Consider the following 26,640-nt stretch of genomic DNA (forward strand, 5'->3'; position numbering starts at 1 on the left):
CAAGCTATTTCCTGTAAGTAGAGCATGATGAAATACTGAAAAACCAAGTAAAAAAAGAATCACTCGTCTCCCTGTTTCCTCGTCAGTCTCCCAGGCCATCCAGGCCATTAACAGAGCGGTGGACAGTGGCGAGGCGCCTAAGACCCTGGCTGCACTGCGCTCCCCTGGGGCCGGCCTCTACGGAGTCACCCCTGAGTGTGTCCAGAACTACCAGGACGACCTGGCCAAGATCAAACAGGACAAGACCCAGGATGGTGAGGAGGATGGTCATGGCTGCATCCCAAATGGCACCCTTTTCCCTACATAGTGCACTGTTGACCAGACCCCTATGGAGGGGGATATACTGTATATGCCCTATATAGGGCATTGGCTGCCATTGGGCCACAGTCACACACTGTGGCCAGTTTTCTTTCATTACTTTAATTGTTTTGTGTTCATTACCTGCAATTAGTTTGTTCTACAATGAGTTAGTACAGGAACATGTAGGTTCCATTAGTAGATGTGACTAAATGGCATCAGCCAGAGCAAGTTAATGTTCATAGTCAAAAGATGTTTCTTACCCAGGAACTGCAGATATAAAGGAGCTTGATCACTTGCTTTAGTACAACAGACAAGGTATACATGGTTCCCTGACTGACAGATGGATGGAGCTAGATATATCAAGATGTACAGTCTGTAAATAACTTGCTGAGAAATATGTCCATAACGCTGTGTGTTCATGCTCCAGGTGACAACGGCAGTGACTGGATGAAGCACTGGGTGAAGGGAGGACACAACTACTACTACAACCTGAAGACAGGAGAGGGCTCCTGGACTGAACCTGCAGACTTCCTCCATAACAACACCCAGCTCAACAAGGAGGACATCCAGGTAGGCTAAGATGGATACTGGGAGCCCTGGGTGAAGTTTCCCCTGTGTACAGAGCTAGGATCAGTTCCTCCTGCCCAAATCATAACGTCAACCATTAGTGGGGAAAATGTAAGACTGGCCGTGTCTAGGGGCAGTTTCACCCTACACCATACAGGGCTTTGCCTCTTCCTCTCTGGCTGTATTCATTGAGCTGAAACATTCAGAACCTTGTAGATAGAATTGTAATGAATAGAACGTGCATGATTCCCTCTTACATGAGACTCCTCTGTTCTACAAAATGCATTTCTATGTGGACGATCTATAACGCTGCACCCAGCTGAACAGGCCGCAGTACTGTGGTGTTGTAGTGATGTAGCTTTGTGGAGCATGCTAACAGCGCTCCTCCTACCACTCCCATTGTTTTTAAAGGAAATGCTAATACTAAACTCCTCCGTAGCTAAGTGGACAACCTCAAGTCTTACATTGTTTATGCTCATGCAGGCGAATGTATAGTTGAGATCATTGTGCGCAACTCAGATCTTAATATAAATCATTCAATAATATCAATAGTAGACTTGCCAAAAAACTAGTAGTTAAGTGCGTGGATCCCAAGTGTGAATACTGTCATGGTCCATACAGACTACCTTCTTGGTATTTGTACGATTAGGTGAATTTGCCATTTGAGATTTTCCTTTATCATTCTCACTTAACTCCCATCTCTTTTGCTAAAAACAGACACACCTTCCACTGCCACCCCTAAAGCTGTGTTGATACTATGTCATTATGTAAGTGGGCCTGTGTGTGACTGGCTCTCTGTGTTGTCAATCAGTCTGTGGTTTCCGGGGTGACCACCACCTACAACCGGGAGCAGCTGTGGCTGGCCAATGAGAGCCTGATTGCCAAGCTGCAGGCCGGATGCCGTGGCTACCTGGTGAGGAAAGGCCTGAAGGAGAGAAAAGACTTCCTGAAATCTCAGGACCCAGCCATTACCACCATACAGGTCAGAGGTCAAACTCTTCCCTTCCTTTGGACATGGAGTGAATCTCAGTATTTCCTTGATTCTTCACATCCTTTCTCCTCATCTCCTTCTCAAAGTCCATTGGAGCAGAAGACTTGAGTTTCCTCCCCTCGGATCTTCTCCTCCAATGTGCTTTGAGAAGGAGGCGAGGAGAGGGGGCGCGAGCAATCAAGGAAATACAATTGAGATTCACCCATAGTCATTACACATTTCACAGTACACACTTTGAAAATGTAAATATTTTAAATGTGACCTTTATTTAACTAGGCAAGTCAGTTGAGAACAAATTCTTATTTACAATGATGGCCTAAACCCGGCCGACGCTGGGCCAATTGTGCGCCGGCCTATGGGACTCCTAATTCTATATGCCTATGGGACTCCAGGGGCGGCAGGTAGAGCTTGGACTAGTAACCGAAAAGTTGCTGGATCGAATCCCCGAGCTTGTCGTGGTAATTTCCTGTATTACTAAGTGAAAGGAGAGTTTACAAACCACACACAAGTCAGAGTTATACTTTAAACTTAATATTTTAGTAATATGAGCTTCACCGTAGCCCTTTGACTCTCAGATCAATTAAATGAATTCTGAAAGTGTCAACATAATGGCAACAGATCTTTTATAGCAAAGATCCACCCCTCAACTCACAATGACGAACCACAGGTCGTAGGAAAACTGCACAAAGAAAGACTTTTACTTGAGAGGAGTATCCCATAGCCAGACAGCATTAGCTATAAATTATTGTTCAGTTTGCTCTCTTAGACGAGGTTCTACTTCTCGTTCTTGATATTACCAAAACATTACCTCATCCAATGGCATATATCAATTGTCAATTCTAGATACTCCCATCTCAAATACAATCCCTCCAGGACAAGCTCACGGAGAAGAGTGAGCCTCTAGGTCATATACCATGAAAGACAAGTTTGGACATCAGAGGGGACATACAGTGGTTCCAGACTGTCCTACTCCTTCCCCCCCAAATGGGAAAAGTAGGGAGTGACTAGCACACAGACATTGTGGAGCCAAGAGATAATTGTTCCCCCTCAATCATCCCTTCACATGGTTTAAAAGACACGTTCACATATGAAGACAAGCCTGACCTCTTCCCTCTCTGGGCCCAAGTGACTTTCCCACATAAGCATATTTCTGAAAGTTGATAATACATCTTATTTATCAATGTTACCTAACTGATTCTGCTACGACAAGCTGACGAGGTTAAAATCTGTCGTTCTGCCCCTGAACAAGGCAGTTAACCCACTGTTCCTAGAGCGTCATTGTAAATAAGAATTTGTTCTCAACTGACTTGCCTAGTTAAATAAAAAAATCCTGTCTGGATGTGATAGAACATACACAACTCCAGTGCTACACAGCCAGTCTCAAATCATTCCCTTAGCCCTAAGCCTTCAACAGTATCTACCCAGTTCTGCAAACACTGAAGGGTTTGGGCCATTTTAAAGAAAACATTCTACCACTTTATTGCCATGTTTAACTTTAAGGGACAGTTTCTCAGACTGGTCTAAGAGCACTTTCAATGGTGATTTTCCATTGAACATGATTTTTAGTCTAGGACTCAGACTGTCTGTGAATTTGGCCCTAAAAATGCTCTTGTGCTTCTTAACACTGGTCCTGTATATTTGTCTGTATCTTACAGGCTCATTTTAGAGGCTACAAGCAGAGGAAGGTCTATATAAAGAGGAAGGAGTACCTGAATGACCACAGCGAGGATGCTGTTAAGGTAAGGTCTCCAGCTACTGTACGTGTAGCCATCTTTATAATAAAACAACAATACATGACCTTGATTGGTGGGTCCTGTTCATTGGGGCATGCAACGTTCTAAACGCTTTGCAAAATAAACATTTACTTTTCTTATTGGACAAGGCCAGGTTGTCCCTCCCTGTTTCAGTCCATTTTATTTTCTTATTGGACAAGGCCAGGTTGTCCCTCCCTGTTTCAGTCCATTTACTTTTCTTATTGGACAAGGCCAGGTTGTCCCTCCCTGTTTCAGTCCATTTACTTTTCTTATTGGACAAGGCCAGGTTGTCCCTCCCTGTTTCAGTCCATTTTATTTTCTTATTGGACAAGGCCAGGTTGTCTGTCCCCTGTTTTAGTCCATTTTCTTTTCTTTTGGGCCTTAATGAACATGAGCCTGTGTTGCTGCTTTTCCTTTAAGTCTGAGGTTTTTGGTGAATTTCAAATCTTTTTTAGTATTGACCTAGTTGAGTTATTGTTTTAGATCCAGTCGATGGTGAGGATGCACCAAGCTCGCAAGAAGTACAGAGACCGCCTGAAGCACTTCAAGGACCATGTGAGTTGATGTATTTAGTTCACCCTTATTTTATCTTATTTTACAAGATAAAGATACTATAAAAAAAAGGTATTTCTGGAAAATGAGTATGAATCTTTGACGAAAGACAAGTAGCTAGAAGGTCCAGTAGTTTGTAGAGTCTGGTTCCTGTTAAGGTTTCCTGCTCTCAGGAAATGTTGCCTTGTTACTATGCTACTACTTGACTCTAGCCCAGCTAACAGCAAAGCACGTTGTCAATTTTGTGAAAAGCGCTACATAAATGTGACTGAGGTGAGTTGTAGTTATATGGTGTGCCCAGGGCTGTCTGTTCTCTAGTCTTCTGTATTCACTGTATGACGTCACATCTAACTCTTTATATCCTCGCCTGACACATCCACTGACATTTACTCTCTCTGCGTCCCAATGGCACCCTTTTCCCTAAATAGTGCACTACTTTCAAATAGTGCACTACTTTTGAACAGAGCCCTATGGGCCCTGGTCATAGTAGTGTACTATATAGGAAATTGGGTGCCATGTGGGACACACTCGTCCCACATTTAAATGTCCTTTCAGCTTAATGAGGCTACTAGGCTAGATGGCTCACTTAACTCTGTACCCTGACTAACTACAGATTACCAATGTAATCTTTCTCTTTAGAAAAGTCCTGCTTCCCAAATGGCACCCTGTTCCCTATATAGTGCACTACTTTTGACCAGAGCTCTATTAAGGGAATGGGGTGCCATTTGGGACACAGTCATGTTTTTGATCAGTGAAGTGACTGCTGTTTGCTCTGTTGTTGCAGATCAATGATGTGGTGAAGATCCAGGCGTTCATCAGAGCCAACAAAGCCAGAGACGACTACAAGACACTCAGTGAGTATGATGATGATGATGAGAACCCTCACCCACCACTGGCTTTCTCTTTTCTCCATCTTCTCTCTGTACTGAGTCTCGTCTCCCAGCTGTTCTTTCTGCCACATACGACTCCATCCTGATTGAATCCCTGTCTCTCACTGTCTCTCTCACACAGTCAACGCTGACGATCCTCCCATGGCGGTGGTGCGCAAGTTCGTCCACCTCCTGGACCACAGCGACCAGGACTTTCAGGAAGAGCTGGACTTGATGAGGCTCCGGGAGGAGGTGGTCACCAACATCCGCTCCAACCAGCAGCTGGAGAATGACCTGAACCTGATGGACATCAAGATCGGCCTGCTGGTCAAGAACAAGATCACCCTGCAGGAGGTGGTGTCCCACAGCAACAAGCTGACCAAGAAGAACAAGGGCGAGCTGTCCAACCTGATGATGATGAACAAACAGAGAGGAGGCCTGAAGGCTCTGAGCAAGGAGAAGAGGCTCAAGCTGGAGGCCTATCAGTATCTTTTCTACCTGCTGCAGGTACTGTAGATGCTGTGTGTCAACGCATATATGTATTGATCTCCTCAAACAGTTAGCAAAGCAGTACTGCAAAGGGAATCACACTCGCAAACAGTTGAGAAACATAAAACACTGTAGGTGACAGTAAGCAGACTAGAAACGGACCAGGAAAACATCCAATCTAACCGTAGTTAACGTGTTTCCTTTCTGTCCTCCCTGCAGACCAACCCCACCTACCTGGCCAAGCTCATCTTCCAGATGCCCCAGAATAAGTCCACTAAGTTCATGGACTCTGTGATCTTCACCCTGTATAACTACGCCTCCAACCAGAGAGAGGAGTACCTGCTGCTCAAACTCTTCAAGACCGCCCTGCAGGAGGAGATCAAGTAAGGAGCTAATACTTGAAACAATAGGATTCATCAATAAGGCCTGGGGAGGTGTGGTATATGGCCAATATACCACGGATAAGGGTTGTTCTTACGCATGACGCAACGTGGAGTGCCTGGATACAGCCCTTAGCCATGGTATATTGGCCATATACCACAAACCCCCATCGTACCGTATTGCTATTATAAACTGGTTACCAATGTAATTACAGCAGTAAAAAGGGTTTTGTCATACCCGTGGTATACGGTCTGATATACCACGGCTGTCAGCCAATCAGCATTCAGGGATCGAACCACCCAGTTTATACCTTAGCATATGCCACTTACAGTCATGCATATTTCATATGGGTAGCCCTAGCGGGAATCGAACACATGAGCCTTGGCGACGAAGCGCTATGCTCTACCAACCAGAGTCACACAGAAACACTTATACAGTCTAGCAGTGTCTCACCATGTTCCTAACCTTGTGTTCTCAGATCCAAAGTGGATCAGATCCAGGAGATCGTCACGGGCAACCCCACGGTCATCAAGATGGTGGTGAGCTTCAACCGCGGCGCCCGAGGCCAGAATGCACTGCGTCAGATCCTGGCACCTGTCGTCAAGGAAATCATGGACGACAAGACGCTGAACATCAAGACTGACCCGGTGGACATCTACAAGAGCTGGGTCAACCAGATGGAGACACAAACTGGAGAGGCCAGGTGAGAGGAGGAGGAGTCTGGGTAATGGAGTTCAGAGGAGACTGTCAGAGAGGAGTTGGAGTTTGGCGTCAACTGTTCAAAGATGGAAAGTATTAGAGCTGTCGTTACAATTTCTGGGTGAAATTGTATGACTGTGTACCTTTCTCTCGCTCTTTCCCTCCTGCCTTTCTGTACCACCTCTTGCCCCTCCCCTTCTCTCCTCCAACAGTAAACTACCCTATGAGGTAACACCAGAGCAGGCTATGAGTCACGAGGAGGTGCGCACTCGCCTGGAAGCGTCCATCAAGAACATGAGGACGGTCACAGACAAGTTCCTGTCCGCCATCATTGTCTCTGTGGACAAAATCCCGTAAGTGTCTCTAGCTCTGTTCTCAATAGAATTACGAGAAGGGACAGAGCCCTTCAGACCACAGCAATTTGATTGGAACACTCGTGGCTACACTCAATATGGCTGCCTGTCCACCCGTCATCTGGAATGGGAATGTCCATTCTAGTCATTTATATTTCCATGCTGCTCTCATTTAATAGGGGTCGGTCCAAACTACTACTGCCCTCGAGGGCCACATCTACTAGTTCTCAACCTTGCCTTTTTATCAACAGGTGATTTAGACCTGGAATCTGTGACATGAATTGATAGTTTTACATGTTGTAAAGGAGAAGCAGCAGACATTAAATGTAGCCTGTGTGACTCCCTGTTTTTCATTCCTGCTCTACAGAACATGAACCAGCAACTGTGGGTTATGATGCCTATCACTTCTATGAGAGAGGGTCACTTATAGGGAATAAACCAGTTCTAAATACATTCTAGAAAAGTAAAGAAATGGGTCTTTGTGTGTGTCAGGTATGGGATGCGTTTCACCTCCAAGGTGCTGAAGGACACACTCCATGAGAAGTTCCCCGACGCTACAGAGGACGAGCTTCTAAAGGTGTCATTATATCATTCTTATACCATAGTCAAATGTTATACTGTACTGCTAGAACGGTGCTCTGCTCTACGGTGCTCTGCTCTACGGTGCTCTGCTCTACGGTGCTCTGCTCTACGGTGCTCTGCTCTACGGTGCTCTGCTCTACGGTGCTCTGCTCTACGGTGCTCTGCTCTACGGTGCTCTGCTCTACGGTGCTCTGCTCTACGGGGCTCTGCTCTACTGTGCTCTGCTCTACTCTACTCTACGGTGCTCTGCTCTACGGTGCTCTGCTCTACGGTGCTCTGCTCTACGGTGCTCTGCTCTACGGTGCTCTGCTCTACGGTGCTCTGCTCTACTGTGCTCTGCTCTACTGTGCTCTGCTCTATTGTGCTCTGCTCTACGGGGCTCTGCTCTACTGTGCTCTGCTCTGCTCTATTGTGCTCTGCTCTACAGGGCTCTGCTCTACGGGGCTCTGCTCTACTGTGCTCTGCTCTACTGTGCTCTGCTCTACGGGGCTCTACTCTACTGTGCTCTGCTCTGCTCTACGGTGCTCTGCTCTACGGTGCTCTGCTCTACGGTGCTCTGCTCTACGGTGCTCTGCTCTACGGTGCTCTGCTCTACTGTGCTCTGCTCTACTGTGCTCTGCTCTACTGTGCTCTGCTCTACTGTGCTCTGCTCTATTGTGCTCTGCTCTACGGGGCTCTGCTCTACTGTGCTCTGCTCTGCTCTACTGTGCTCTGCTCTATTGTGCTCTGCTCTACTGTGCTCTGCTCTACTGTGCTCTGCTCTACTGTGCTCTGCTCTGCTCTACGGGGCTCTGCTCTGCTCTACGGGGCTCTGCTCTACGGGGCTCTGCTCTACGGGGCTCTGCTCTACGGGGCTCTGCTCTGCTCTGCTCTACGGGGCTCTGCTCTGCTCTACGGGGCTCTGCTCTACGGGGCTCTACTCTGCTCTACGGGGCTCTGCTCTGCTCTATGGGACTCTGCTCTGCTCTGCTCTACGGGGCTCTGCTCTGCTACTTGCACTGTTATCCTGGTGAGCTTGACTTGGTATCACTCTTCTTCTACTGAATGTGGTTTCCTTCTTTCTCTTCCTTCTCCTTAACGCCATCTCTCCTCTCTCCCTTGTTCTCCTTCTCTCTTCCTCCCCCTTCTACAGCTATGCTCTCCTCCCTTGTTCTCCTTCTCTCTTCCTCCCCTTTCTACAGCTATGCTCTCTTCCCTTGTTCTCCTCTCTTCCTCCCCTTTCTACAGCTATGCTCTCTCCCCTTGTTCTCCTTCTCTCTTCCTCCCCTTTCTACAGCTATGCTCTCCTCCCTTGTCTTCTCTCCTCTGTTGGAACATGTCTTTCTGTACTCCTGCTGAGACAAGGTGAGACAGTCCCCCCTCCTTCTCTACAAACACCCAGGCTGCATACCAATTCTGTTAAAAACCTTCCTTCCTCTTCGCTGCAAACTTCCCTCGTCTCCTTTTCTCCCTGACTACTAAGTTTGAATCTCTGAACATTACTTAACTTTTTCAAGTCCAAGATTAGTGGATATAATGTATTGGCTATAAAGAAAAGGAATCCAAGATTACTGGGACACAGCAACAGTTTTATACAACCAGTAAAACTCTGTCCACTGGTGTCCCTTGACAGGCTTGGTGTTGCCTGTGATGCCTACAGGAGGTACAGTGCTCTATCTAACGGGGGTGTGTCTGTTCAGATTGTGGGTAACCTGCTGTACTACCGCTACATGAATCCGGCCATCGTGGCGCCCGACGCCTTCGACATCATCGACCTGTCGGCCGGAGGTCAGCTGACCACAGACCAACGGCGGAACCTGGGCTCCATCGCCAAGATGCTGCAGCACGCCGCGTCCAATAAGATGTTCTTGGGGGACAACGCCCACCTCAACCCCATCAACGAGTACCTCAGCAGCTCCTACCAGAAGTTCAGGTGCAGTGGAGGACGGTCTTTATGGGTCGTGTTCATTAGGGCATGCTGTGGAAAATGTTAAAATGGAAAACATTTATCACTTATCTCTGTCTTGTGTTATAAATATTATCTTGGTGCGTTTAATCCCCATCTAAGCATCGACATTGAAATGGATGCAGATCAAAAAACACGTTCCATTGTTGATCCTTTGAAGGGGCCTGGCATGTGTTTGAAGGGGCCTGGCATGTGTTTGAAGGGGCCTGGCATGTGTTTGAAGGGGCCTGGCATGTGTTTGAAGGGGCCTGGCATGTGTTTGAAGGGTCAGAACACATTTACAGGATCATAAAAACATGAAATTGTGCTTTGTACAAGCAAGAGTTAGAATATGTGTTGCTTCTCTTTTTTAAATAAATCGTCAACCAAAGATTGTGACACGTGAATTTACATCTAACTTAAACGTGGAAATAATGGCTGGTAAGAGGGCGTCCTGAGGTGGGTGGGGCATGTGTGTAGCTTCTTACCCTCCTTGTATCTCTGTTCCTCCGCAGGCGTTTCTTCTTGGCGGCGTGTGACGTCCCGTCATTGGAGGACAAGTTCAACGTGGATCAGTACTCTGACCTGGTCACGCTTCAGAAACCTGTCATCTACATCTCTATAGGGGAGGTCATCAACACACACACGGTCAGTCTCTCTCACACACAAACACACACACACACACACACACACACACACACTTATTTCTGCCCTCATAAATAAAAATGAGTACTCTCTTACACACTTCTCAGTGAGTTTACTTTTTCTCTGTTGTGAAAAACCCAAATTATACGTGGAGGAGTCATTTTGTACAATTTTGTGACTAAGTACTAGTGTATTTTCTCATAGCCAGTACCACAGAGGGATAATGTGTTTGCTCCCATATGAAGCCAAAGGCAAATGTCCACATTGTGTGAACAATAAAGATTTTCACATTGTAATGTTCCTGCTCGTCCCCCCACCCCAGCTGCTGTTGGACCACCAGGATGCCATCGCCTCGGAGCACAACGACCCCATCCACGAGCTGCTGGAAGACCTGGGAGAGGTGCCCACCATAGAGTCCCTCATCGGTCAGTACCGTAGATATTCCATAGTCCCCCATGGGTCAGTACCGTAGATGTTCCATAGTCCCTCGGTCAGTACCGTAGATATTCCAGAGTTCCTCATCGGTCAGTACCGTAGATATTCCAGAGTCCCTCATCGGTCAGTACCGTAGATATTCCAGAGTCCCTCATCGGTCAGTACCGTAGATATTCCAGAGTCCCTCATCGGTCAGTACCGTAGATATTCCAGAGTCCCTCATCGGTCAGTACCGTAGATATTCCAGAGTCCCTCATCGGTCAGTACCGTAGATATTCCAGAGTCCCTCATCGGTCAGTACCGTAGATATTCCAGAGTCCCTCATCGGTCAGTACCGTAGATATTCCAGAGTCCCTCATCGGTCAGTACCGTAGATATTCCAGAGTCCCTCATCGGTCAGTACCGTAGATATTCCAGAGTCCCTCATCGGTCAGTACCGTAGATATTCCAGAGTCCCTCATCGGTCAGTACCGTAGATATTCCAGAGTCCCTCATCGGTCAGTACTGTAGATATGCCATATAGTCCCTCGGTCAGTACCGTAGATATGCCATATAGTCCATCGGTCAGTACCGTAGATGTTCCATAGTCCATCGGTCAGTACCGTAGATGTTCCATAGTCCATCGGTCAGTACCGTAGATGTTCCATAGTCCCTCGGTCAGTACCGTAGATGTTCCATAGTCCATCGGCCAGTACCGTAGATGTTCCATAGTCCATCGGTCAGTACCGTAGATGTTCCATAGTCCATCGGTCAGTACCGTAGATGTTCCATAGTCCATCGGTCAGTACCGTAGATGTTCCATAGTCCATCGGTCAGTACCGTAGATGTTCCATAGTCCATCGGTCAGTACCGTAGATGTTCCATAGTCCATCGGTCAGTACCGTAGATGTTCCATAGTCCATCGGTCAGTACCGTAGATGTTCCATAGTCCCTCGGTCAGTACCGTAGATGTTCCATAGTCCCTCGGTCAGTACCGTAGATGTTCCATAGTCCATCGGTCAGTACCGTAGGTGTTCCATAGTCCATCGGTCAGTACCGTAGGTGTTCCATAGTCCCTCGGTCAGTACCGTAGATGTTCCATAGTCCCTCGGTCAGTACCGTAGATGTTCCATAGTCCCTCGGTCAGTACCGTAGATGTTCCATAGTCCATCGGTCAGTACCGTAGATGTTCCATAGTCCATCGGTCAGTACCGTAGATGTTCCATAGTCCATCGGTCAGTACCGTAGATGTTCCATAGTCCATCGGTCAGTACCGTAGATGTTCCATAGTCCCTCGGTCAGTACCGTAGATGTTCCATAGTCCCTCATCGGTCAGTACCGTAGATGTTCCATAGTCCATCGGTCAGTACCGTAGATGTTCCATAGTCCATCGGTCAGTACCGTAGATGTTCCATAGTCCCTCGGTCAGTACCGTAGATGTTCCATAGTCCATCGGTCAGTACCGTAGACAAAAGTATGCTGTGTTCATATTTTCATACATGTAAAATGTAGAGGGGCAAGATGAGAAAGGAACAGGCCTAATAAATGTTTCCTATGTGTCCGTGGTGTATCTGCTCTGTCCTACTCCATCAGTGAAGAAACCATAGTCTTCTAAATGTCTCCCCGGTCATCGCTCTCCCCTCATAGAGCTCCCTTCCACCCTCCCTACAACTTCATGGGATTCTACAGTGTATGTGAATGACACAACTTCCTCTCCTCTAACTGACTCCTGTTCTCCATCCAGGTGAGAACCCCCTCCCCCCAGGGGACCCCAACAGGGAGACGATGGGGAAGACAGAGGTGTCCCTCACCCTCGCCAACAAGTTTGATGTTCCCGGAGAGGCCAATGCCGAGATGGACGCCAGGACTCTACTGCTTAAGTAAGAGTAATATTAGTATACAATAAAAATATACACACTTTCTTAGGGCTCTTTCTCAATTGTCTAAATCGGTCCTCGCTTCGCCTTCTCGACTGCTCTTATCTGAAAGAACTGACCAGGTGCAAGCCAGCCTAATAATGAGCTGCCACCATATTGTTTTCACCTGCCAAGTTTCATTTCCAATCCGTGCAGATGATGGAGAGGACAGATTTTTAAGCAATTAGTTCCAAGGTGTTAGTTCAAAAGGAGGCCAAATTGAGTTCCCGGACTCCTCAGTCGTTTGTGCATTCCCAGCTGAACCTTATCTTCCCTCTTTCTGGCCTGCTACACTAGAGGCGTAACCTTTGCAGAGCGTGAGACGCTCCAATTAATTTAAATGAAACCTGGGTGTGAGCGCCGGCTCCACGGGAGGCTCACGCTGCTCAGAATGTTTTTTTCGCTCTGGTTGTAATTTCCAGATTTCGACTCACAGCTCACACCCAAGAACAATAGCATAAAGTGGCTTTCGCTCTGCTCACACCGGCTAAAAGTTACGCTTCCAGTCTAGCAGCTAAAAATAAACCTACTGTTGTCTTGACACCCTAGAATAGCTCCTATGTCTCTTTCCCCCTATCTTTCTCTCTCCAGCACCAAGCGGCTGATCGTGGATGTGATCCGGTTCCAACCTGGAGAAACACTCACTGAGATTCTGGAGGGTGCTGCCAATCCTGAACAGGTGAGGCACTGAGGAGGTAGGGATGAATGAGGGAGACCTGGACAAAACGTTTCAGTGCAATAGTGAAGGTGTAAACTTGGCAGTATAACGCCTAAACAGTACACTGAGCTCAAAGTATTGGGACGGTGACACATTCAGTTGTTTTGGCTCTGTACTCCAGCACTTTGATTTGAAATGATACAATGACTGAGGTTAAAGTACTGACTGTCAGCTTTTAATTTGAGGGTATTTTCATCCAAATTACAGCGCTTTTTGTACATAGTCCCCCCCATTTTTAGGGGACCTATTAAAGTAGTCTCAACTTTATTATTTGTTCCCATGTTCCTAGCATGCAATGATGATAAAATCAAGCTTGGGACTCTACGACCTTGTTGGATGCAGTTGCTGTCTTGGTTGTGTTTTGATTATTTTGTGCCCAATAGAAATGAATGGTAAATAATTGAAGTCACTTTAAGTGTCTTGTTTTGAACACTTCTACATTGTGGATGCTGCCATGATTACAGGTAGTCCTGAATGAACCGTGATGAATGAGGAAGTTAGAGGCATAAATCTCATACCCTCCGTTATTGTAATGGTGAGAGGTTAACATGTCTTGGGGTATGATACTTGTGAGCCTAACTTTCGTACCCTGCACACACTAATTGACAAAGAAACAAAACAAAGGCAAAGTCTTCTCAACAAAGCATGAGATCAAAAAGGCTTTAGGCACCGAGTGGTGCAGCGGTGTAAGGCTCTGCAGGGCTTGAGGTGTCACTACAGATCCGGGTTTGATCCCAGGCTGTGTCGCAGCTGGCTGCAACCACCGGGAGGCCCATGATGCTGCACAATTGGCACAGCGTCGTCTGGGTTAGGGGAGGTTTTGGCCTTGTCCCATTGCGCTCTAGTGACTCCTGTGGGGGTTCGGGCACATGCACGCTGACACGGTCACCAGCTAGCTGTACAGTGTTTCCTTCGACACATTGGGTTAATGGAGCAGTGTGTCGAAGCAGTGCGGCTTGGCAGGGCCGTGTTTTGGAGGACACATGGCTCTCGACCTTTGCTTCCCCCGAGTCCGTACGGGAGTTGCAGCGATGGGACAAGACTAACTACCATTTGGGTACTTTTTCCAACACTGCAAGACAAGGTAGAAACTGAGATGCACTTCCTAACCTCCTTCCAAATGTATGACCATATTAGAGACACATATTTGCCTCAGATTACACAGAACCACAAAGGATTTGAAAACAAATCAAATTTTGATAAACTCCCATATCTATTAGGTGAAATACCACAGTGTGCCATCAGTAGCAAGATGTGTGACCTGTTGCCACAAAAAAGAGCAACCAGTGAGGCACAAACACCACTGTAAATACAACCCATATTTACTTTTTTATTGATTTTCCCTTTTGTACTTCAACTATTTGCTCATTTTTACAACACTGTACATAGCCATAATAACATTTGAAATGTCTCTATTATTTTAACTTGTGTGTAATGTTTACTGTTCATTTTGGATTGTTTATCTTTTTAATTTGGTTTGGCAATGTAAACACATGTTTCCCATGCAAATAAATTCCTTTGAATTGAGGGGGAGGGAAGGATGCAAACCTGTAATATTAGTTAGCAGCTCACTAACACTTAATCTTTGTTTTTGATTATATTGTTGTGCCATAGAGTTAAAGCAGAGAGGGCACACCACTAAAGACTGGTAGCTTGCACCAGTTTAAAGTAGTCAACTGAGTAGGACTTCCTCTGGGTTCGGGAGTTATCACTTTTGCTTGGCTTTATTCAACTATGATTTGTGCACAATGACAGTATAGGGTGAAGTAGCCCCTAGACGCTGATCTGCAGTCAGTTTAGCATTTTCCCCACTACTGTTTAGGTTAGAATTGGGGGAAGGGAAGCTGATCCTAGATCTGTGCCTTGGGGAATCTTCCCCCCAGCGCCACAGCAACACATGACACCACCCCTGTTTTCCCCCTTCCAGGAAGTGGAGTACCAGCGTGCTATGCAGCGACGGGCCATCCGCGACGCCAAAACCCCAGAGAAGATGAAGCAGGCCAAGCCGGTGGTGGATGACAGCCTGACGCTGCAGGGCAAGAAGGACAAGATCAGGAGCAACCTGCAGCGCCTGGCAGAGCTGGGCAAGGTGCACCCTGAGAACCGCTACCAGGACCTCATCAACGACATCGCCAAGGTACTGTACAGCTCGCTAGTTGAAGCTGTGTGTGTGTCCACCCCTTGAACCACTTCCAGGACCCTAATCAACGACATCGCCATGGTACTGTGTGAGAGAGAGTCAGTGTTTCTGTCTGTCACGTGATGTGTGTGGTACTTATAGTATACGTGTTTTTGTGGATGTGCCACATAAAATATAACGTGTTTGTTCCAGGACATCCGAAACCAGCGGCGGTATCGGCAGCGGAGGAAGGCGGAGCTGGTGAAGCTCCAACAGACAAATGCCGCCCTCAACTCCAAGACCGCCTTCTACAACGTCCAGATTGACTACTACAATCAGTACATCAAGACCTGCATGGACAACCTGGCCAGCAACAAGGGCAAGTGAGTGGCCTTTGTCTTCATAGCAGAGGGAAGACGCTAGCCTCCAGGTTTGAGAGGTGGGCAGGTGACCGGAGGGATGCAGGTTAGAATCCCAGGGTTCACGGAGGATGTTTTGTGTGTCAGTAGAATAAAGGATCAAGAGCTCAACTCTGAATTCTTATTACAGAAATGTTGTTTGGTGTAAGTGAATAAGATAGACGGAGAAACTTGCACTGCGGAGGTCAAGGGTTTGAACCTATTAGAGGGCTGGGTGGAGCCATTGTCATACTTTTTACATCTGGGTTGTGTTCATTAGGACACACGTTAACAAAATGTTGAAAAACGTAACAAGTGTTTGTTATTGGACAAGTCTAGGAAGTACCTCCATTTTATTAAGTTTTAATTCCATGCCTAGACCCTGAAATGGAATGGAACTACCAAAATGTTAAGTTTCTAGCAGAAGGCAACTGCAACTCAGGTTGCAGGAACGTCATTACATGGACTGCTATTTCCTCTGTTACAATGAGTGACAGTGTTATGGACACTATTCTCTCCCTCCCTCAGGCTGTCAAAGAAACCAGGCGACACCAAGGCCAAGAAGAGTAAACAGGTGTCTCAGAAGTACACCGCGGCTCGCCTCCATGAGAAGGGTGTGCTGATTGAGATTGAAGACCTGCAGACAAACCAGTAAGTTAAAGATAGACCTTGGATGTTTAGTTAATAATTGTTTACCAAATGTTGTCTTGATAGTTAGCTGTATGGGATTTATGATGTAATATGGATACATCTCATGACATCACACACATCAGTTTTAGGCAAACAATTGTGACATCCCCCTCCCCCACACACAGGTTTAAGAACGTTATCTTTGAGATCTCTCCGTCGGAGGCGGTTGGAGTGTTCGATGTGAAGGCCAAGTTCATGGGAGTGCACTTGGAGACGTTACAGTTGGAATACCAGGTATACATGTGAATGATGTACAGTGATGCTGGGATGTGAAAAAGGTGGTCCAATGGGATTTTATGGTTGATATTTGTCTTTTTTAAAATACTTTTTCAAATGATTCCTTCTCCATTTCTCCTCATCTCCCTCGCTCTCCCCTTTCTCTGCTCCTCTCCCTCTTCCTGCCTCTCGTGCTCTCCCTTCCTCTCCATCTCATCTCTCTTACTCATCTCTTACTCTCCCTTCTCTTCTCTCTCCCAGGACCTCCTGCAGCTGCAGTATGAGGGTGTGGCTGTGATGAAGCTCTTCGACAGGGCCACCATCAATGTCAACCTGCTCATCTTCCTGCTCAACAAGAAGTTTTACGGGAAATAGATGGATGAGACAGGGAGATGGATGGAAAGAGAAGGAGAGGGGGCTACAGACACTGTTGAGAACAGAACATCTAACAGAGGGCCTTGGCTCTATGCTGTCTTAGCTCGGTTTCCCCCTCTTCCGCACTACTTTAAGTATATGCATTCATTATGTGCCTTATTGAGATGGAATATTCACCGTACGGTATGTGCCTTATCCGCCAAGGAAAAGTCCCCCGGAAGCCTGCTGGATGCTCCAAGTGTATCCTCGTCAGGATCCAGAGTGCTTGTTGCGTTTTGTGTTACTGTGTTACTGTAAGACTGTCAAAGGTATAAGATATGGATTTGTCTGTCAGGCGCTTGTTTTCCGGTTATTTGAAACGCAATTCAACAGTCGCATGTTGATGACATCGCAAGCAATTTTGTCATACAGTATAACTTTAAGGAACTTGCAAATCCACTATTGGCATAGGAAATAGCCTTTCAAGAGTAGACTGAACAATCAATGTAGAAAAGATGTGTTATGCTTTGTGTTGAATAAATTTATAAAAGAAAACTGTCATTATTTGTTCTTTGTCAGTCCTCCAAGTATAGTTAAGGTTACTTTCTTTTATTTTCCTTTTAAGGAGCATAGTTGTCAGATCAAATCACGCTTCATAGTTCTTTAGTCACACATTCACTATTAATTGAAAATACGGTGACTTCAGTTGATTTAACTCTGTTCACCACTGAAGGAGACCGTTCATACACTCAGTCTAGAGTGAGGTATTATATAACAATGACGAGAGATACGCTTTAGGTTCCAGTAGATGTCACTCACTGTACACTAAACAAACCGTCTCGGCACAGAATCCTTATGACAATCTGCTCCATTTCAGAAGACTGGAAAGCGTGATATACAGTACTGCCCTGTCAGAATAGTTTTGAAATGTTTGTTTTTAACCAGTGTACCCTTGTATTGAAGTTAATTTACACTGGGCCTAACCAGGATATAGTTATCTAGGAGCCTAAGCTCTTTCGCCCGTAGTCCATAGAATGTTTTACATGATTTAAAGAATAAAGCTTTAATAATGCCATGTTTCGTGAGATACATATTACCAGTGACGTATAAAAAATGGTGACACTTTAAAACATGAAGATTTTTAAATGATTAAATGCTAAGAATGCTTACACATGATTATACATTTTAATATTTATAAATTGTTAAATACACATTGGTTATTATGCACACTTTCTGAATAGTAAATGAACTTGAAGGGAAGGTTTCCCAAAACCAGATCCAGCTCCAGCCTAGTCCTGGACTGAAATAGATTTTCAATAGAGATTCAGGATTAACCTAATCTGTGTCTGGGAAACTGGTCCTATTAGTTAAAATGGATTGTTTTGCAGAATGTCAGTATAATTTCATTTGCATTGTATAATGTAATATTTTATATACAATATTTTTTCTCCATGTGGACACTAGCCAGCAGGTTCTAGTTCTGTATGTCCATGGATGATTGGATAGGTTTGAGAATGAAAAGTACAATTTAAGAACCTGAATAAATCAAGCTAATTTACTTTCACGTGTGTGCCACTGTGGTAAAATACATATTTACGATTGTTATGAGCACTTAAATGTTTCCTTCATTTATTTTGTAGACATTTGTATCCAGGTCAATTACCATTCAGTTCACTAAATAATGAGGCTGAACAACCGTATGATAAAGGCTAGGCCGGAAGTAGGACAAATATAAGCACCCATCTAATTTGTATTATTATTTAAAGGCAATTTCCAATTGAGACAAATATCTGCAGCGTTTACCTAGAATGTGAACATGGTAACATTACTTTTAAAAGGCCCATTGTTGACAGGCCGATCTGATTAAATACTGGCCTAGGTGTCCCAAGCAAAACAGAAATAGCAACATGTTCCCCATGGTTTCAAATACACAAAATTATGTAAAATGCAGTTTCTTATCTTAGTGGATGCTATGATTAAATGATGCACAAAATGAAGCAAAACCACTTTTTTTTTCAGACAAAGGCTATGTTTGAATTCCTAGGCTATATTCAGAAGTGGTTACAGTCATATTTCAGTGTATCAAGTGATCCCTAGTGTCAAATAATATCCGTTTGCCAACCATCTCTACAATGAACTAGGTTTCCATCCAATTGATGCCAGATTTTCATACAAATATTAAAAAATCTGCATAAAGAAAATCGGACTTCTTGTGGATAAAAAGCAGTGTGATGACGTAGTGCGCACAAAATGTACTTTTTCGCTTAAGTTTTCATGTCCCGAATAAAAATCAGTGTGATGACATAGTGCGCACAAAATGTACTTTTTCGCTTAAGTTTTCATGTCCCGAATAAAAATCAGTGTGATGACGTAGTGCGCACAAAATGTACTTTTTCGCTTAAGTTTTCATGTCCCGAATAAAAATCAGTGTGATGACATAGTGCGCACAAAATGTACTTTTTCCGCTTAAGTTTTCATGTCCCGAATAAAAATCAGTGTGATGACGTAGTGCGCACAAAATGTACTTTTTCGTTTAAGTTTTCATGTCCCGAATAAAAATCAGTGTGATGACGTAGTGCGCACAAAATGTACTTTTTCGCTTAAGTTTTCATGTCCCGAATAAAAATCAGTGTGATGACGTAGTGCGCACAAAATGTACTTTTTCGCTTAAGTTTTCATGTCCCGAATAAAAATCAGTGTGATGACGTAGTGCGCACAAATTGTACTTTTTCGCTTAAGTTTTCATGTCCCGAATAAAAATCAGTGTGATGACGTAGTGCGCACAAAATGTACTTTTTCGCTTAAGTTTTCATGTCCCGAATAAAAATCAGTGTGATGACGTAGTGCGCACAAAATGTACTTTTTCGCTTAAGTTTTCATGTCCCGAATAAAAATCAGTGTGATGACGTAGTGCGCACAAAATGTACTTTTTCGCTTAAGTTTTCATGTCCCGAATAAAAATCAGTGTGATGACGTAGTGCGCACAAAATGTACTTTTTCGCTTAAGTTTTCATGTCCCGAATAAAAATCAGTGTGATGACGTAGTGCGCACAAAATGTACTTTTTCGCTTAAGTTTTCATGTCCCGAATAAAAATCAGTGTGATGACGTAGTGCGCACAAAATGTACTTTTTCGCTTAAGTTTTCATGTCCCGAATAAAAATCAGTGTGATGACGTAGTGCGCACAAAATGTACTTTTTCGCTTAAGTTTTCATGTCCCGAATAAAAATCAGTGTGATGACGTAGTGCGCACAAAATGTACTTTTTCGCTTAAGTTTTCATGTCCCGAATAAAAATCAGTGTGATGACGTAGTGCGCACAAAATGTACTTTTTCGCTTAAGTTTTCATGTCCCGAATAAAAATCAGTGTGATGACATAGTGCGCACAAAATGTACTTTTTCGCTTAAGTTTTCATGTCCCGAATAAAAATCAGTGTGATGACATAGTGCGCACAAAATGTACTTTTTCGCTTAAGTTTTCATGTCCCGAATAAAAATCAGTGTGATGACATAGTGCGCACAAAATGTACTTTTTCGCTTAAGTTTTCATGTCCCGAATAAAAATCAGTGTGATGACATAGTGCGCACAAAATGTACTTTTTCGCTTAAGTTTTCATGTCCCGAATAAAAATCAGTGTGATGACGTAGTGCTCACAAAATGTACTTTTTCGCTTAAGTTTTCATGTCCTGAATAAAAATCAAGTTCATTGCGTTTTCCAGTCCATTTTCAACTCTACCAATAGTTTTGTCACAAAAACTGTGCTCTTGGCACATGTGCTCAAGCCAACAGCTCACAGATACATTGCGGGTAGGCTAGTCTACATTATAAGATTATGGATAAGAGCGAGAATATTTGTATTTGTCAAATGGCAGTTAAGCATCGATCATCATGTCTCCAGAATAAGACCCTCGATATTTAGTGGAAAGAAGCATCAAGCTCATCATTGTGCACTTTCACCACGCTGTGAAGTTCAAAATGTATTTAATCTGTAGTCGAATCAACTACATGGTTTCCTGAGTCGTAGTGGGAGGACCTCACACCATATCATCATGTGACTCCAAGTTTACTTCAATATGATGGTTAATATATCAATATTTGCGCATAAAGGTGCTTGACCGACATTTCTTGCATAATTTATTTTATCGAACAAACAATTTATCTGTTGGCTTTTATAAAATTGTACCAAAACCTCTGTTTCTATCACAGCTGTCTTGACTTTGTATTTATACTGTATGATTTAACTCGCATAAAAACTGGAAACTTGTTATTGGCTGCAGTGAAAAGGATTCCGTTGAAGTGTTTCTATGCTACAATATTCAGTTGGATAATGCGGCCAGGTATACATCCCCTTTAAGAGTTCTTCATTGCCCTCCTGTGGACATAACCGGTAAGGTTGTTTTACAGTTTCAAGCAGTTTTTTAATTTTTTTATATGGCAGGATCAGTGGGAAAGGGATCTCACCAACGAGAGCCGACAAAACTATGGAGCGATATGCAACAGGAGACAAGACGAGAAGAAGCTCGACTTTACCGCATGGATTTGAATGTTTACATGCTAACTAAATATAGCCTGTAAAAAAATAGTTGTAGCTGTTACAGTCGACCTGCCTGCCTAATCAGAGGACCAGAATCGAAAGCAATGTTTTTGAGATCGAGAGAGTGGATTATGTTACATGCTGATTTGGATAACGCTCGCGCTGCTACTGCAAGATCTTTCCGACACTTGTTGAAATTACATTTCGAAATCTTCTCCACAAGGGAAAGTATTCGCTAATGAAAACATTGCTAACAACTATATTTGGGCAACGTTAGCAAATATTGTTTTAGTTTACAAATCTTTAGCCAACGTAAGTTGCGCTTCTCTTCTGCTGTTCGTGTCGCGTTACGCGGTAGCTACTGTACGAGCTTGCTGCGTAGCTGTAATTTTTTATCGAACATTTTTATACACTGCATAAAATGACAGTTTTGATAGCTTTGAAGAGGTTGAAGTACTTATTATTTGTTATTTAGCTACGCGTGTTGCCTCAATTGACAATGCATTGCTGGATACGTCCTCAAATAACGTTACTATTTTAAGCTAAATTGTTAATGAAGAAAATGGAAGTGACAGGTAGCTAGCTAGCACTGGCACTCTCTCACGCTAGCTAGTTAACATAACTAGCTACTGATTGAGTTTCAAACAAGTTGTTGGCTTATTAGTTTAGCTAACTATTTACAAATGTAAATATTTTCCCATGTTTTGACAATACGTTGGGATGTATAGAACTCAATAACTTCGGTAAGCGTTACCTGCTGGCACCGTAAACACATATTTTGGAATTTGTTTACAAACACTTGTCAGCTGAACTGTTCACTATTGTTAACTTATGTGGCTATCAAGCTAACGTTAGCTAGCACCGAAAATTTGCCAACGCGACGATTTGAAGCAGCACTGATGGATTCGCTAAAAGTGGACTGACAATCAAAACCACACTCTATATTTGTGCCCCAAGCACTCTCTTTACATTTTTTAAGTACAATTTTGAAACTGTGCGGCCCACACCATGTCCGGATCCCCGGGCTCGGGTGGCTCAAACCCCAGGAAGTTCAGCGAAAAGATAGCGCTGCACAACCAGAAACAAGCAGAGGAGACGCTGGCCTTCGATCAGCTTATGACAGATCTCACTGTCTCAAGGGTAAGCAGATCCCTGTCTATAAATATCGAATTATTAAGTGTGATTTATTTGTGCATGAGTGGTCTCAAAGCTAGATAGGAATGCCATGTTTAGTTTGATCAAGGAAGTTGGTCAGGCAAGCCAGCAGGGTGTGAATGCTCTCTGCTGTCAAGCAGCGGGGCACCTGTCAAACTTGTGTCACAATTCATTGAGGTTATGGTTAGGCAGGTTACTTCGAAATAAGGCTAGCTGTTTAACAAAATAACCATATGGCTATTGTTTACTATGTAACTACAATGACTGTAGTTAACAATACGTTGTTTAATACTTACAAAGATAATCCTTAAATCAAAGTTAAATTCATCAGGGTTGTTTGGAAATATATTTAGCCTAAACAGGGGGCTATCAATCGATGGGTGATTTAGTGGCTGACAGTTCACACTCACTAATTAGACAGGTCAGCATTGATTACTGCCGTGTGTGATGTGAACAGAAACACCACCAGTAAACATGCTTTCTGCACCACCCACTCTTGCACTCCTCAGCCTATTTTTGAATGAAATGATTGGTTAATAACCAGCCAGCTGCTGCATATTCTTCTGAGTCATCATTAACAGCAATGTGTTGTTGTCATATGATGTATAGATGGCAATTGTAATGGTGCCTCTAATTTTGCCTACACAATAAACTGTCTTAACTACATTCCCCTGTAATCATCCATTTGAATATACACATATACACTCGAGAAGTGAGATCTTCGGGCCTGCCTTTTCTGCACTGAATGGGACCTAAACTGCAAATGATGTGCCGATCTCACCCATTTAACTGTTTATTAAATGTACATTTTAGTCATTTAGCAGACGCTCTTATCTAAAGCAACTTGCAGCTACTAATGTTAATGTAGCTAGGGTAACATTGAATTGGGCAGTCCTTTACATTTGTGGGGACAATTGCATTCTAAAACACCCAAGCCCAGTTAACTGTGTTAGGCTGCATCAAGGTCTCAAATCAATCCCCTCTATTGTGAACGAGCAACTCTCACATTGCTTTACAGTGGGACATACACACAGTCATGCTTCTCTTATCTTCAATTGAGCCCTCGAGGGCTTTATCTCCTGCATGTATCTTAATGGAGTAAAAAGGCAGAGTTATTGGGGGCGTTGGGTGACTCATGCCTGGTTTTGCTCAGTGTTGGTAGCCTGCAACTGTTGGATTTTGGCAGGTTGAATATAAAGATGACAATGGCATCCTTGTATTGGGGACTTATTTGTTGAGGAATGTAACTGTTTTTCTGGGTGATTTGTGAGGTTTTAATTGCACTTCCCAAGACTGTGTTTTAATGTGTGTGTAAAATAAAATGAATGGCCAAGCTTGCTGGGAACCATGTGTAGACATACCAGCCCCGCCTCATCTGCTAACTACTCATAACAAGTTCACCATGTGTAGACATACCAGCCCCGCCTCATCTGCTAACTACTCATAACAAGTTCACCATGTGTAGACATACCAGCCCCGCCTCATCTGCTAACTACTCATAACAAGTTCACCATGTGTAGACATACCAGCCCCGCCTCATCTGCTAACTACTCATAACAAGTTCACCATGTGTAGACATACCAGCCCCGCCTCATCTGCTAACTACTCATAACAAGTTCACCATGTGTAGACATACCAGCCCCGCCTCATCTGCTAACTACTCATAACAAGTTCACCATGTGTAGACATACCAGCCCCGCCTCATCTGCTAACTACTCATAACAAGTTCACCATGTGTAGACATACCAGCCCCGCCTCATCTGCTAACTACTCATAACAAGTTCACCATGTGTAGACATACCAGCCCCGCCTCATCTGCTAACTACTCATAACAAGTTCACCATGTGTAGACATACCAGCCCCGCCTCATCTGCTAACTACTCATAACAAGTTCACCATGTGTATCCAGCTAGATGGGAAGGAAACTTCTTGTGTGTCTGATTCATTTGAAATGTACCAGCTTTGCATCCAATGTTTTTCTTGTTGCCGACTACTTCTGAGACTATTTTAATACCAAACAACTAGCACCACAGCTGCTATGTAGGGACACTCTTAGGGACTTAGTCATTCTTCTCACAACTCCGCACAGATGGAATCTACAAGGGTAGCATTTCTTACAGTTGCTACATTCATTTTAGACTTTAATGATGTGTATTAGGGCTGCACGATATGGTAGAAATCGAATAGCGATTTACATTTTTTTAATGTAGTTCTTTACCAAATATTGTGATTTGACGAAGGTCATAACTCTTGGTATAACTTTTGGAATCCTAGAAATAAAATGACTTTTATATTAAGAAGCCGAGTGGAAAGCAGAATCGTTTGTTTTAGAATAGAGGATGACCGATTTATGATTTGTCAACGCCGATACCGATTTATTGGAGGACCAAAAAAAGCAGATTTTCTTAAAATATTTTTTACATTTTTATATATACATTTTATTTATTTGTAATAATGACAATTACAACAATACTGAATGAACAATGCACACCTATTTTAACTTAATATAATACATAAATAAAATCTATTTAGTCTCAATAATAATAAATAATGGAACATGCTCAGTTTGGTTTAAATAATGCAAAAACACAGTGTTGGAGAAGAAGGTAAAAGTGCAATATGTGCCATGTAAAAAAAATTAATAAATAAAAACGTTAAAAAAAAGCTAACGTTTAAGTTCCTTGCTCAGAACATATGAAAGCTGGTGGTTCAATGTTCCCAGTTCTTCAATATTCCCAGTTAAGAAGTTTTAGGTTGTCATTATTATTGGAATTATGACTCGTCGACTATTTCTTTCTCTACCATTTGTATTTCATATACCTTTTGGCTATTGGATGTTCTAATAGGCACTTTAGTATTGTCCGCCTAATCTCAAGAGTTGATAGGCGCGAAGTCATAAACAGCGCTGTGAGTCAAGCATTGCTAAGAGCTGCTGGCAAACACAGTAAAGTTTGAATGCTTACGAGCTTGCTGCTGCCTACCACTGCTCAGTCAGTCTGCTCTATCAAATATCGAATCATAGACTTAATTCTAATATAATAAACACAGAAATACGAGCCTTTGGTCATTAATATGGTCAAACCAAGAAACTAATTCCGAAATCAAAACATTTATTCTTTCAGTGAAATACAGAACTGTTCCATATTGTATTGAACGGGTGGCAACCCTAAGTCTAAATATATGCTGTTACATTGCACAAACTTCAATGTTATGTCATAATTCTGGAAAATTAGTTCACAACAAGACAGTCAGCCCAAACTGTTGCATATACCTTGACACTGCGTGCAATAAATGCAAGAGAAGTGACACAATTTCCCTAGTTAATCTTGCCTGCATTAATTTCTTTTAACTAAACATGCAGGTTTAAAAAATATATATACTTTTGTGTATTGATTTTAAGAAAGGCATTGATGTTTATGGTTAGGTACATTTGTGCAATGATTGTGCTTTATTCGCAAATGTGCTTTTGTTAAATCATCCCCCGTTTGGCGAAGTAGGCTGTGATTCAATGATAAATTAACAGGCACCGCATTGATTATATGCAACGCAGGACAAGCTAGATAACTGCATATGGTTGATGATATTACTAGGTTAACTAGTGATTATGTGAAGATTGATTTATTTTTATAAGATACGTTTAATGCTAGCTAGCAACATACCTTGGCTCCTTGCTGCACTCGCGTAACAGGTGGTCAGCCTGCCACTCAGTTTCCTCATGGATTGCAATGTAATCGGCCATAATCGGGGTCCAATAATGCCGATTACCAATTGTTATGCAAACTTGAAATCGGCCTTAATTAATCGGTCGACCTCTAGTTAGGTCAAATGCAGTCAACCGATTGTTCCAAACAGAACAGCAAGCAAACTTATAGTGAATCTAACATCGAGGACGAGGAACTGTGCCAGTTAAGTGACAGAGGCGGCTCAAGGTCCCCAGTGTCTGGCGCGTGAAGTCATTTAGCTCTGCTGGTTGGCTACTCCATAGCAACCTAGCGGTGCCAAAATCCCTGGTCTGCCCT

The 26,640-nt window shown here is 43.6% G+C and overlaps 2 protein-coding genes across 5 annotated transcripts in view; both read left to right on the plus strand.

Moving 5' to 3' along the window:
- LOC110514283 (ras GTPase-activating-like protein IQGAP1) overlaps nucleotides 1-17,486 on the plus strand; it is a 67,105-nt gene extending 49,619 nt beyond the window's left edge. The window contains exons 17-37 of the mRNA XM_036964583.1: nucleotides 87-254; nucleotides 728-870; nucleotides 1,679-1,849; nucleotides 3,514-3,597; nucleotides 4,096-4,167; nucleotides 4,949-5,018; nucleotides 5,176-5,540; nucleotides 5,742-5,905; nucleotides 6,382-6,606; nucleotides 6,815-6,955; nucleotides 7,448-7,532; nucleotides 9,217-9,449; nucleotides 9,977-10,109; nucleotides 10,429-10,531; nucleotides 12,265-12,400; nucleotides 13,028-13,115; nucleotides 15,082-15,291; nucleotides 15,487-15,656; nucleotides 16,200-16,322; nucleotides 16,487-16,595; nucleotides 16,839-17,486. Of these exons, the coding sequence (XP_036820478.1) occupies nucleotides 87-254; nucleotides 728-870; nucleotides 1,679-1,849; nucleotides 3,514-3,597; nucleotides 4,096-4,167; nucleotides 4,949-5,018; nucleotides 5,176-5,540; nucleotides 5,742-5,905; nucleotides 6,382-6,606; nucleotides 6,815-6,955; nucleotides 7,448-7,532; nucleotides 9,217-9,449; nucleotides 9,977-10,109; nucleotides 10,429-10,531; nucleotides 12,265-12,400; nucleotides 13,028-13,115; nucleotides 15,082-15,291; nucleotides 15,487-15,656; nucleotides 16,200-16,322; nucleotides 16,487-16,595; nucleotides 16,839-16,952 (3,107 nt within the window). The 3' untranslated portion in view covers nucleotides 16,953-17,486. The remainder of the gene's footprint in view (nucleotides 1-86; nucleotides 255-727; nucleotides 871-1,678; nucleotides 1,850-3,513; nucleotides 3,598-4,095; nucleotides 4,168-4,948; nucleotides 5,019-5,175; nucleotides 5,541-5,741; nucleotides 5,906-6,381; nucleotides 6,607-6,814; nucleotides 6,956-7,447; nucleotides 7,533-9,216; nucleotides 9,450-9,976; nucleotides 10,110-10,428; nucleotides 10,532-12,264; nucleotides 12,401-13,027; nucleotides 13,116-15,081; nucleotides 15,292-15,486; nucleotides 15,657-16,199; nucleotides 16,323-16,486; nucleotides 16,596-16,838) is intronic.
- A 3,858-nt stretch (nucleotides 17,487-21,344) lies between these two features.
- crtc3 (CREB regulated transcription coactivator 3) overlaps nucleotides 21,345-26,640 on the plus strand; it is an 82,955-nt gene continuing 77,659 nt past the window's right edge. For all 4 annotated transcript variants that reach the window (XM_036964496.1, XM_036964494.1, XM_036964495.1 and 1 more), the window contains exon 1: nucleotides 21,345-22,606. In XM_036964496.1, coding sequence (XP_036820391.1) covers nucleotides 22,475-22,606 — 132 coding nt within the window. In that variant the 5' untranslated portion in view covers nucleotides 21,345-22,474. The remainder of the gene's footprint in view (nucleotides 22,607-26,640) is intronic.

The sequence above is a fragment of the Oncorhynchus mykiss genome, chromosome 26 (assembly GCF_013265735.2).
Source record: "Oncorhynchus mykiss isolate Arlee chromosome 26, USDA_OmykA_1.1, whole genome shotgun sequence".
In the NCBI taxonomy this organism is placed as follows: domain Eukaryota; kingdom Metazoa; phylum Chordata; class Actinopteri; order Salmoniformes; family Salmonidae; genus Oncorhynchus; species Oncorhynchus mykiss.